Raw genomic sequence first — 13,428 nt, 5'->3', positions numbered from 1 at the left:
AATTACCAGTTGAATCAGTGCATCTGTATTATGACTGTAAACATCACCCACAGCTGAGATGAGTGAGATGCCTAAGGAACTGTGTGTGCTCTTCTATTCTTCTTCCCCCCTTCTTTTCTGGTACACTGTTTTTCTGGAGTTTTCCTCACCCCTGGCAGCTTCTTAATTCAACTTTAATCTATTATTTTCAATATTTTTCTGGAGCCCTTGAATCTGTGTGTTCCACATTCTTATCCTGGGATTTCTTCTCATTATCCGTTTCAAATCGCACCTTCTCCCTGAGCACTCCTGAATCCTCCTTACCTGATTTTCTTTCTCTCCCACAACATTTATTACCTTCTTACATCCCATAAGATGTGTTTATTTATTACTAGAGGCCAGGTGCGTGGATTTATGCACGGCGGGGGCGGGGGGGGTAAGGGGGGGAGGGAGCCTCAGCCTGGCCTACATCCTCTCGCAATCTGGGACCCCTTGGGGGATTGTTGGATTGCCAGGGCCTGCAGGGATCAGGGATCAGCTGAAACAGGGCAGTCTGACATTCCCACCCCCCCCCCCAGGGATGTAGCAGTGCTGAAGCAGCAGGTGGCTGGGGAGGAGCCCCAGCCTGGGCCAGGTGCAGCTCCGCTGCTGCTCATTCCAGCCCAACTGTGCCTGTTGCTGCCATGGAGGTGGGAGAGGCTCCCACTGCAGCTGCATTCACCAGCGGTGAGCCTGGCTTCTGGGTGAGCCCGGCTTCTGGCTGAGCAGCGTTCCGCTGTGAGAGCACACTGACCACCAGGGGGCAGCTCCTGTGTTGAGTGTCTACTCCCTGGTGGTCAGTGCGCATCATAGTGACCGGTTGTTCCTGTCATTCTGGTCGCTTAGGCTTTTATCTATATAAATGCTTGCTGCCTGCATCCCCACCCGCAACTACAAGCCAGTGCATCAGAGTTCCACAAGGGCAGAGATTTTTGTGTTTTCCTCACCAATGAATTGACAATATCTAGCACAGTGCTTGGCGTGGTGAAAACGTCAATACATATTTGTGGAATGGATGAATCTTGGGACTCTCTTCATCACCTTCCTGCGTGTTCTCTTTCTTCCTACTTCCTGGGTCTCATGCCTTTTTTCTTGGTTTAGTGGAGCACATCCCTCAGTAACTTTCTGAGAAAAGGTGCTTATGAGATATGTATATATATATTTTAGACTCTATAGCTTTGTATATATTTACACTCACATTTAGTGTACACTCTGGCAGATTTCTTCACATGCAAGATGGTAATAAATATTGAGTATCTCATAAGGTTGTGATGAGAATGAAGTAAGATAAATCATATAAAATGGTTAACATTCTCTGAGGACAAGTTATTATTATTTTTGTTAAGACTAAAATACATTTAAAACAAGGTTTGTTGGGAGGCAGTTGAGTACAGGGGCTGAGGTCAGGGTGTCATGGTTGGCCAGACAGGTTTTGAGTCCTGAGCTCTGTGATCTAGTAACTGTGACAGGGAGTAGGCAAGTCACTGGCGCCTCAGTGTCTTCATGTAAAAAATGGAAATGGTCAGAGTACCTACTCTTTTTTTAAAAAATACATTTTTATTGATTTTTAGAGAGAGAGAGAGGGAGGGAGATTGATAGATAGAAACATCGATAAGAGAGAAACATCATCAATTGGCTGCTTCTTGCACACTCCCCACTGGGGATGAAGCCTGCAACCCGGGCATGTGCCCCAACTAGGAATCGAACCAGCAACCTCTTGGTTCATGGTTCGACACTCAACACTGAGCCACTCCGGCTGGGCCAGACAGAGTACCTACTCTTAATGCACAGTAGGGGTTGTTAATGTAGGTCAATGTGCCCGATGTTCCCAAATGTTGGGTGTGGCTTGGTACCGTGGCAAGAGCTGGCATCTACCTTGAGCTTGTCTTTGCATCCACTGAGGGTGAGTATGTCTGGAGGAGGGTCGGCAATGGGCAGTTGGCAGCATGATGCATCAAGTCCTGAGAGGAACACCTGCAATTTGACCCAGCAGTTCTATCTGCTGATAATTGATGTTAAGGAACAAATATGGGTGTGCCTGGATTTAAGTGTAGGGTCTTGTTCATGTGTACGAAAGTCACTGGTGCCTCAGTTTCTTCATGTAAAAAATGGAAATGGTCAGAGTACCTACCATTTTGGGGGAAAAGGCCGGGATCCACTTCAGTGTAAGTTAGGAGGGAGCTTTATCAATACATGGATCTATAAGCCATACACCTCCTCCAGTAGAGTCCTCCTGGGCAGTACATTGTTAAGTGGAAAAGGTGAGTATCAAAGCAGCAGGAGCCCTTCTGGGGGACAGAGGTTCCACTTGCCTTTTTATTGTTTTTAAGGTCAGTACATGTGCCGAGGACTGGAAGTCTGGGCAGTCGAAACAGGCTCTATAGCAGTGGTTCCTAGTGTGAGACCTCACAGGGGGGCAATTTGATTTTTAAGGGGGGGGGAATTCAAGAATGAGTTATTAACAGTAAAGTTTTTGCATTTCTTACGGTTCTAGGGGCCTCATATACAGTATACAAATATATATTGTGACATATTTATGCATTTCAGTTGTTTCGAACCTTTGCTATTTTTTCACATCACTTCATATTAGTATTATTATTTCAACCATTTCTTAGTGATTTCTTCCTCAGGACTTCAAATGTCCTTTTGTTCTTTTACTTTTCTCTGCCATGGATGCCATGTTCTTTGGAAGGCTGTTTAGACCATGTTAATGGCCTTTTAGGCTTCCTCCACATGAATATTATTCACTTTTTGAATAATAAGAACTATATGTCACGGGGGAGTGGGCATCAGGATTTTAGAGATGCTTAGGTGGGGCATGGCCAAAAAAAGGTTGGGAACCACTGCTCTATAGCCTCATGGTCCAAGGACAGCCTCTGGCATGTGGGTATCAAGACCCTGTCTGGCACTACAAGACCTAGGCTAGGGCAAGGTAAGAGCTGTGTGCTACGCCTCAGCCCCTCATCTGAAAAGTTGGGCAACAATAGCTGGATGTTTGTTTAGAGTAAATGAGATTAGACATGAAAATTCCTTACTAAGAATAAGTGCTGAGTAAATGCCAGCGGGGCGATTATTGCTACCCAACAATTAAGTCTGGCCAGTGTGAATTAAGGGTTCGGTGATGTTATTGTTACTTCTGTAACAGACTCTAAAGTGTTATTTAAAAATATAAACGCCTTTGTCTTTTGGAAATAGGAAGGAAAAAAAAGGTTATTTAAAAATACGCAAATATTCAGGTAACAAAGGTGAGTCTAATTTTGTTTAAAAACAGTGTGTGTGGCCCGGTTGGTTGGGATGTCCTCCTGTACATGGAAAGGTCATGGGTTCCATTTTTAATAAGGAACCGATGGTTCTCTCCGTCGCTTCCTCCCTCTCTCTACAAACCCAATAAAAAAGCATATCCGTGGGTGAAGACTAAGAAATAAAACTTAATAAAAACTTAATAAAACATCATCGCGCAACAATGTGAATATACTTAATGCCACTGAAGTGTACACTAAAATGGTTAATGGAATACATTTTGTCTATTTTAGCACAATTTTAAAAAACCAAAAACAACAGCGTCATTATCAACAGAAACAACTTCAAAAAAACTCAACATCACCTTCATCAACTAAAATTATATATATATATATATATATATATATATATATGCAAAAAAGTTCTGAAAGTGTCCCTGGCACCATTCGCGGAGATGAGATGGGATTGCTCTTTGCCGTATAAACATGACTTATAGCCCAAATGTCCCCCGTGAGCAATTCTCAGTTTTGTCACTAGTCAAGTTTCGTCTCTCCGCGTTTACGCAGAGCGGCGGGTGGGAGCAGCCTCGCCTCTTGCTCGGGTGTGACCTTGGCGGGCCCTGCCCTGCGAGCCGCGTTTTCCCAGCCTGGGAGCCCGAGATGACAGCTCGCCCCCTTCCCCGCCCGGCGGCCCCGGGATTGGCTCCCACCCGGTCGCGCCTCCACCTCCCGAGACAGGGTCGCGCGGCACCAGCCCGCCGGGCCGCAACCCGGAAATGCGGCTCGAGGGCGCCGACGCAGCTGACCAGGGCCGCCGCGTGACGACAGCGAGCACGGCCAATGAGTGCGGGCGGCGGCCGCGGTTTGGAGGAAGTCCCGCCCAGCGTCGCGCGGGGGCGGGGCGGCGAGCGGCGGGGCGGGCGCAGGATGAGGGCGGCCATTGCTGGAGCTCGGCTGCGGAGAGGAGGACGCTGAAGAAGCGCAGAGTCGCGCGGGGCTGCGGAGAGGTGCCCGAGCCGCCGCGGGGTCCATGGCCAGGACCACCAGCCAGCTGGTGAGTGCGCTCGCGGCAGCCAGGGCACCGCGGCCTGTCACCTCCCCGAGCGCGGCGGCCGCCTGGGCCCGACGAAGCTTGGCGGCCCAGGATTCCGAGGGCCGGGCGGCGTCTCACCTGGAGCCGGGCACCAGGGCGGAGGGCCGTGGGCGCTGCGGGCACCCCACTCAGCCACCGAGGGGAGCCCGGTGTCCGCGAGGTGGGCCTCGGTGCTGACAGGAGCGCAGAGGACGGGGGAAGCCGGGGAGGTGTCACCAGCCGGTCGGGGTGGAAGTGTTTGGAAAGTTTGTTTTCGGCGCGGCCTGGAGCCGAGCCTTCGGGGTTACTTTTCCTTCTGTCAGCTGAGGAGCCGCCCTGGGCCTTCACTGCAAAGAGGTCCCGGTGCCTCTGCCCGCAGCAGACGCAGGAGGTGCGAGCTCTTCTTACTCAGAGCACCTGGCGATGCTCCGGGCCTCCCGGATTCCCGGTGAGCATGGAGTCTGAGACTCCTTTCCCGGCCCGGAGGGTGCTTTTCCTGCCTTGAGTCCGCGCTCCGGCACAGGCACCGGAGTTGGGGAAAGCCCCTGGGAAGCTCGGCTTGACCCTTACTGACTCTAGGGAAAGGGGAGCACGACAGGGAAGGAGAGGTTTTATGGGGAAAGAAAAAGAAAAGCATTTGTTAGGTTAAATGTTTTGCTAAAAGCATCGCTGGTGTTTCTATATTTTTTCTGTCTGTTGTTAAAAGTATCCCTAGCGTTTTTATGTTTATTTCTCTGCTCCATTCTGGACTCTGGGGAAGATGGTTGAAGGTTTTATACCTTGCGTGCGAATGTGAAGTGAGTGATGGAAGAAGGTCTAAACAGCTTTCAAAGTTTGGTTGAAAGGGCAAATCCCTTAAAATTGGTTCTCAGCCTTCCTAATGCCGCGACCCTTTAATACAGTTCCTCATGTTGTGGTGACCCCCCAACCATAAAATTATTTTCGTTGCTACTTCATAACTGTAATTTTGCTACTGTTATGAATCGTAATGTAAATATATGATATGCTATATGTGTTTTCCGATGGTCGCGACCCACAGGTTGAGAACCGCTGCATGAAGGAAGATCCATGAAATGGACTTGACCCTTATGGTTTGGGGGGCGGGTCGTGAGTCCCTTTGAGAATCTGATGGAAAGCCTGCGTCGTCCTGAGAAAAACGCACAGCTCCGTTGAATTTTGTAATTGCTTCCGGAAGCTCTTGAACCTTCTGCAGCTCCCCCGTGGACTTGGGGTTAAGAACACTGAGCTTTGTAGAGATGGGCGATAACCCGAGGTCTCAGAGCAGGAGAACCTGTTCTGTTGAGGAAAATGGTGAAGGGCAAAGGGGTGTCTTTGGTCGTTGCCACACGTGGTGCCTGGTGAACACACAAAAACACAACTTAGGAGGTTTGGTGAAGCTCAGTCGAGGCTGAGGCTGACGGTAATCCTGGATGTTTGTAAAATAAACTTTCACCCAGGGTGCTGTTGCAGTGCAAGGTGTGTACGTCGATGGTGTCCATTGGAGGAGAAAACGTGCATTTTCTCGTAGTCTCGGTAGTTCCACGTGCTGGTATTTGACACCTGGCGTTTTCTTGGCATGAGGCAGCTTTTTAGTGCAAAACGCTGGAACCCAATGAGAAGGAATGAATTACAGAATAGAGACTAGACCGCCCATCAGAAAGTGAGGGACAAGGATTTTGTGTCTGGAGCTAGGTTCCTTCACATGTATGTGAGACTGTGCCACGTTTCCCATCAGTAATGGCAGAGAAGCCCCCAAAATAGGATTTTCTTTCTTTCTTTTTTTTTTTTTTACAGGAGGACCAGTAGATTTCCATGTTTCAAATGAGTGTGCTGTCAAGTTTGGAATTTTAAGGTGGCACTGTACTAGTATGAGAATCCCCTGTCCAATGATTAATTTTCCTATTTCTTGAAGTGTGTGCAGCCAACAGGGGGAGCAGTAGGAGTTGTGAAGTCTGAAAATGGCCTAGCCCAGTGGTGGGCAAACTGCGGCTCGCGAGCCATATGTGGCTCTTTGGCCCCTTGAGTGTGGCTCTTCCACAAAATACCACATGCGGGCCCGCATGTACAGTGCGATTGAAACTTTGTGGCCCATGCGCAGAAGTCGGTATTTTGTGGAAGAGCCACACTCAAGGGGCCAAAGAGCTTCATGTGGTTCGCGAGCCGCAGTTGGACGACCACTGGCTAGCCCAGCTTGATAGTAAGGTGGGCCCTGTGCTGTAGTACCACTGATGGAGCAATCCCTTTAAGGCAGGCACTTGGCTAGATAGTTCACACAGTGTTGCTTGGCTTCTGTCAACAGTTTCCAGGTAGGTGTCATTCCCATTTGACAGGAGTGGGAATGGGTGCAGAAAATGTTAGTACCTGTCTGGTAAAGAGAGTCTGTCTGAATGATAGCAGAGACCAGGTGCTACCCTCCCTTCACGTGAGGGTCTGCTGGGCAGCTCAGTGCAGCACTCAGTCTAAGGAAGTCCTCCGTGCCACTGTCCAGGAGGTCTTTCCCCGGGGGTTGTGCCTGAACGTCTTAACTGTGCTGGAGGCTGGAGGGACAGTGTTCCATGGAAGGACAGCACACTGATTTCTTGGGGCAGGTAGCTGAACTCTGTGACCCCTGGAGCCTGTTGCAGCCTCACACTGTGAGAAAGCAGCTGTTTGGAAAGAGGCTCTGGTTCATCCTCATTTGAGGGCTGATATTCTGAATGGGCGAGGCTTGGCATCCTCCCTTTAGAAAAAAGAACTGTGCAACGATTTTGTTAAATGAAAAATTGGTGATTAGCCAGAGTGGCTCCCTGCATCTGTAGGGTGGCGGTGTGTTTGCACAGGTGGCTATATCTGTGTGGGCCGGTGGTGGGGAAAACAGAGAACATGGAAAGAAGTGGGTTCTGACTTTCACTCTCCCTTTTGGTAGGTAGCTCCTCCTATAGTGTGATGTATTTCTTTTCCATGACATCCCTACAGCAGTTACTGAGCTGAGTCCAGCGCTGGCGAGGTGAAGCCCCATGCTAATGAGGTGGACGTGTAGGTTTGTTCTACTCTTTGGACATGCGTTTCATAAGAGGTGTCACAGCACATGCGTGTAGAGATGTGGGGCCTGGAAAGAGGCTTGGGCAGCTAGTTAAAGCAGGTCTGGGCCTCTAGGCTGCCTCTGGCATAGCTTGGGCAGGAGGAAAAGGTATCTCCTGGGTGTGTGTCCCTTGATTCTGTGCCCTTATCTCCCGAGACTCCTGATGGGAGGTTTGGGTGCACGTAGGGCAAGTGCATGATGACCTAGGAAGCACTGCAAAAATGGTGGGGGCAGGGAGGTGCATTCCTCCTGAGATGATGATGTGTGGAGAGCCTTCACTGGCACTTTACTATGCCCCATCCTAAAGGGGTGTCTTGTGTGGAAATTGACTTTGACTAGAGCAAGGAGCTGATGCTGCGGACGCTTGATGCAGAAATGACTCCCTCAGCAGGTGCAAGGGCTAGACCAGGGGTCCTCAAACTTTTTAAACAGGGGGCCAGTTCACTGTCCCTCAGACCATTGGAGGGCCGGACTATAGTTTAAAAAAAAAAAACTATGAACAAATTCCTATGCACACTGCACATATCTTATTTTGAAGTAAAAAAACAAAATGGGAACAAATACAATATTTGTATTTGCATGTGGCCTGCGGGCTGTAGTTTGAGGACCCCTGGGCTAAACTCACATGTGCCAGCTCTGTATGCCTGCCCTTGTGATGACAGCTGGCTGTAGGGGTGTGGAGCACAGTTGTTTTGAAGGCAGGTTCAAAGGGCAGATCACCAGGGAGGAAGTGCTGGTGTGGAAACTGTAAGTTTTAGACAAGTATCATTTAGGACTTGTCAGTAGTGCCTTCTTCTGTAACCAGATAGCGTTCTTGTTCAGTGTGACATGAGGCCCTCAGAAAAAAATTATTTGAATAATGAGAACTGATCGTGTATCCACTAGCCGAGTCAACACAACAGGCAGAGTGTTTTCTCAAGGATCGTGGGGAATGTGTTCTGATGCTAGTGTCTGAGAGAAGAAAGGCCTGCTGGGTTCATGATGGTTCTTGGAGTCTGTTTAAGTGCTTGATGCTCTTTGCATTTATATGGTTGCACAAGGTCTGTTTTTTTTTTTCTCTCTTTATTTTTTTACTATTTTAAAATCATCTTCCAAAGATATTTTCCCATTGATTTTTTAGAGAGAATGGAAGAGAGAGGGAAAGCCCATCGATGTGAGAAAAACACATCGATTGGTTGCCTTCTGCACGTGCCCCGACCAGGGCCTGGGCCAGATAGGAGACTGCAACCCTGGTACGTGTCCTTTACCAGAATTGAACCTGGGACCCTTTGGTCTGCAGGCTGGCTCTCTGTCTAATGAGTCAAACTCGGTAGGGCTTTCAGGTTGTTTTGACTGTGTTAGGGAGATAGTTCATTCCAAATGATTAGGTTTGAGGGCGCCAAATGCCTTATCAGAGCAACTGAGTCAGGTTTCTGTTTAAATAGTTGGGTCACCCACAGCCCTCCAGAAGTGGGAAGTGACAGCATTGCAAACTGTGTGTGAAAAGATGGCCAAGTCTGACATTAGCAGCCCATGACCAGGCGCATGGCCCACAGAAGGACAAACAAGTGTGATTTCCACCTGGAGTGTTTCTGAGGGGCCTGAGGAAGGCGGGCACATAGTTCCTGATGGCCCAGTGACCTCCTCTATCCACCGATAAGATCACATGCTCTCTATACCAGACACTGGGCTTTAAATCAGCTTTCTGCCTGCTGGGAATCGAAATATTTGCAGGCATGGTTGGAAGCAGTGTCTGGATGCCAAGAAGTTCTTTCTGGATGTCCTTGTCCTTTGCATGTTTGTGGAGCTGCTGGCAGTGCTGCCCACGTTGTAGACGGCTGATGAGAGGCTGCATGCAGGGGGCTGTGTGTGTCTGCTATATTACAGTACGAATTCATCCAGCTAAAAGCTTACTTTTACAATGAATTTCATTGTTAATGTATCATTCTCCAACCTGTTTTTTTCTTTTTGAATTAATTTAACTGCAGCAGGAATTGTATCTCAAAGTGACAGCTGTGTATTGGGTGCTGACAGGGAAGGCTGATAAGATTTGCAGGGAAGCTTGAAGCCTCACCGAAATTTCATGAAATGCTTTGATCTGCAATGTAGTGGACACCGTGGGAAAAGATGCTCGCAGTTAACTTTTCTGTTCTCCGTCCCTGTTTCTGAGAGATTGGGCGGACAGTGCCTTCAGTGGACCTGGGAAATCTGCCCACTTAGGAGAAGAAGGTTGTACCTTACAGATCCTCTTCTTGAACCCCATCTGAAATGCAGTGCGTGTGCTGGGTTGTAGCATGGCACTGTCTGGTAAATAGAGTCTGTCTGAATGGTAGCAGAGACCAGGTGCTATCTAAATACAACTAGTGTATGTGCATCGAAATACAACTCTTCTGCATAAGGAAGTAGTTACATCTGGAGGGGGTTGGCCACATGCACACAGGCCTGGTGGGGCTGAAAATATTGACACATTCTCTTCCTAGTTTCCCCTTTCCTAATTAAGGAAGAACTAGGGTTAGGGTTAGGACTTGCTGGTGGGTCCCCAGGTTCCATGGCTCCTATGACTTCTCCCTCCCTCTCCTGGCTTGTCACTGATTCTCCTTGATGAGGGTCCCTTCTCAGACACCCCTGCCATGTGGCCTCTGTTCTCAGCCTGCACAGCCCAGGACAGTGTCCAAGATGTTCTCGGCTGCCAGGCTCTCTTTAGACCAATGGTTCTCAACCTTCTGGCCCTTTAAATACAATTCCTCATGTTGTGCCCCAACCATAAAATTATTTTCATTGCTACTTCATAATTGTAATGTTGCTACTGTTATGAATCGTAATGTAAATATCTGATATGCAGGATGGTCTTAGGCGACCCCTGTGAAAGGGTCGTTCGACTGCCAAAAGGGGTCGCGACCTACAAGTTGAGAACCGCTGCATTAGACCCTTCCTATTTGCCTGAAGTAGTTCTGATTAGTGGACCCCACCCCAAGCTGGCTGTGAAGCCTTTTTGGACCTATCAGTTTTTTCATGACCCTCCACCCTCTTGGTCTGTACCAGGTTTTGTTATCTATTGTGTTCTGTTTCTTTAAAATAGGTTCTTTACCTTGTTACGTTATGTTTCTAAACCTTGAGTCTCTAGATGGCTTCTCTTACTCTTTTGAAAGAAAAAATATTTTTGTTGATTTAAGAAAGGAAAGGAGAGGGAGAGAGATATAGAAACATTAATGATGAGAGAGAATTATTGATTGACTGCCTCCTGCACACCCCACACTAGGGATCAATCCCGCAACTAGGCATGTGCCCTGACCCGAATCAAACCGTGACCTCCCGGCAGATAGGTCAATGATCAACCACTGAGCCATGCCCGCTGGGCTTCTGTTGCTCTTTTTCACACTTTCTCCTCCTGGTTCTCATTCCCAGGCTTCCTGTGGTATATTTTTCAAATGCCTGCCCACCTTATTATTTGTGCTGCTTATTAACAAAACCGTGCCCTCATCCTGCATGTACATTCTGACTCCCCTGCATTCAGAACTGTGTACGTTTGAGGGGTGCAGAGCCTCATCTTAAACTGTTTGTCGCCAGTTTAATGCCCAGGATGAAAGCATACGAAAGTAAATAGAAGTCAGAGGGTTAAAAACATGGACATCTTTTTCACTTCTTAATGCAGCGGTTCTCAACCCGTGGGTCGCGAACAATGAAAATACACCCTGCATATCAGATATTTACATTACGATTCATAACAGTAGCAAAATTACACTTATGAAGTAGCCCTAACCGGTTTGGCTCAGTGGATAGAGCGGCCTGCGGACTGAAGGGTCCCAGGTTCGATTCCAGTCAAGGGCATGTACCTTGGTTGCGGGCACATCCCCAGTGGGGGGTGTGCAGGAGGCAGCTGGTCAATGTTTCTCTCTCATCGATGTTTCTGACTTTCTATCCCTCTCCCTTCCTCTCTGTAAAAAATCAAATATATATATATATATAGAGAGAGAGAGAGAGAGAGAAAATAATTTTATGGTTGGGGGTCACCACAGCATGAGGAACTGTATTAAAGGGTCGCAGCATTAGGAAGGTTGAGAACCATTGGAAAGCAATATAGTTTAAAAGGGGGATAGGTCTTTTTTCTGTGTGCACATTACCTGACCCTTGAGAGCTTATATTTCAAAGCCATTGGTTCCTTTTTATTTTTAAAAAAATATATTTTATTGATTTTTTACAGAGAGAAAGGGAGAGGGATAGAGAGTTAGAAACATTGATGAGAGAGAAACATCGATCAGCTGCCTCCTGCACCCCCCCCCCCCACTGGGTATGTGCTCGCAACCAAGGTACATGCCCTTGACTGGAATCGAACCTGGGACCCTTGAGTCTGCAGGCCGATGCTCTATCCCCTGACCAGTTAGGGCTGGTTCCTTTTTATACTGCAGCCCTTCCCGGGAAGTCTTGGTGATCAAGTGTTGGGTTAAATCTGGTTTAACCAATAGTTAGTGTCAGGCATGCAGTATTCTGGGCTGAAGTTCTCCATGTTGGCACTTCTGCCATGCCAGGTGAGGCCTGCCTTAGACCACTGTCCTCACATAGCTGGATCCTGAGTACTTAACCTGTACAGGAGCCAGTGTTGGTGATGTGGACCCTGCATAGGAGGCAATTGTTTTCCCATCGGGAGGATTGTTTCCTGAAGATCTCAGGATCAGGATCACCCTAGCTGTCCCTGTGACTAGACACGAAGCTGCTTTCCCTTGAGACAGAAGGACCTTGGGGGAAATGGCCCCCATGATGTTCAGTGTCTTTGGCACACCTCTCTTTGCCATTTGGGGCAGGGTCAGAGAGGGCTTTTCCCAGGCCTCAACTTTGGTCTAATTTTTAAGTGTCCTGTCCCAGGAGGGGTATGTGCTCTACATACAGCACCACGACTATGCCCCCAGGTGTTATAAGGCTCCACTCTCCTGAAATGGTTGTGCAGCTGAGATCTCAGGACTCTTTCTCTGGGTAGCCCACGTTTTCTCCCGGTTTCCTGCCATGCACCTGTGGAAGGATACAGGGAGGGAGCATTGAGAGCCAGAGCGCCACCAGCCTTAGGAGGAGGGCAGGAGTGGAATGGGAACTTTAGACCCATTGTGTGCCAACACTGGCTGTCAAGTAGTGCTGCATGCACTTCTCTTTTGGAAAATAATGGAAACAGTCCAGTGTTTGGCAAAACTGCCCAAATACCGGCTCTGCTCAGCCAACATAGGCTCTAGAAAACCACAGCAGTCTGACCCTGAGGAAGCAGGTAAGTTAGCAAGCTAACTTTAACTTCTTCAGCAAGTTAAGAAGCTTGATAACTGATAATTTCTGAGGTTTTGTCATTATTAACCAACTTCCTTCCTTGAGAGAAAGTGAGCAATTTTCCATTTTCTCTCCTAGTGGCCTGTGATTTAGGCTAGACAGGAGGCTGAGAGAATACACTGTTTTCTCAGTGCACAATCTCAGAAGCTTAGCATTTACTACCTTTTTTTGCCCGTTATTACCTTTTTTCTTTCTGCTCTTTGGCATTTTCTTTCATGGGTTTTTTCATTGGTCAAAATTATTGTCTTCTACTGTTTGTAAGTACTAGTATGTAGCTGGTTCTTATCAGATATACAGTTTTAAAATTAAATATGTACATCTAAATACAAAATTTATTTGTGATTGCATTTTATTCTCATTCCTTCCTAAAAAAAAAACACATAAAAATCTCATAATCTAAATTCCCTCTCTTTCCTTATTTATTTTTTTAATTTTAGAAAACTTTCCATCCCTAAAGCTGCTATCACTGAGCATTGTGTTTCTAGGGTGGAAGTGGCTGAGAATGGGCTGGTGGTGGTTTAGAGGAGGCATCAACAGAACAGGGCTCCATGCTCTTGGCCTGAGGAATCCTTCAGTGAAAAGGACTGAATCTGTAGTTTAGTGTGTGGGGACAGCCTGCATGCGCTTCTACCCCTCTATGAACCCTGCCAACCACCGCTCTACTCCTGGGACTGAAGGGAAGCAGTCAACAGCAGGGCCACTACAAATGGTGGAGGGAGGGTTGGTCGGCCTTTATGGGGCTGCTACAGAGT

At 47.8% G+C, this 13,428-nt stretch overlaps 1 protein-coding gene across 1 annotated transcript in view; it reads left to right on the top strand.

Moving 5' to 3' along the window:
* The first annotated feature begins 4,018 nt into the window (after positions 1–4,018).
* The window catches only part of PDPK1 (3-phosphoinositide dependent protein kinase 1), a 96,055-nt gene continuing 86,645 nt past the window's right edge, over positions 4,019–13,428 (top strand). Inside the window, 2 exon segments of the mRNA XM_059692800.1 lie at positions 4,019–4,259; positions 4,262–4,311. Of these exon segments, the coding sequence (XP_059548783.1) occupies positions 4,034–4,259; positions 4,262–4,311 (276 nt within the window). The 5' untranslated portion in view covers positions 4,019–4,033.

The sequence above is a fragment of the Myotis daubentonii genome, chromosome 4, assembly GCF_963259705.1.
Source record: "Myotis daubentonii chromosome 4, mMyoDau2.1, whole genome shotgun sequence".
Lineage (NCBI taxonomy): Eukaryota > Metazoa > Chordata > Mammalia > Chiroptera > Vespertilionidae > Myotis > Myotis daubentonii.
Note: the sequence above shows the minus strand (reverse complement) of the source record. Positions and strands in the feature narration are given on the sequence as shown.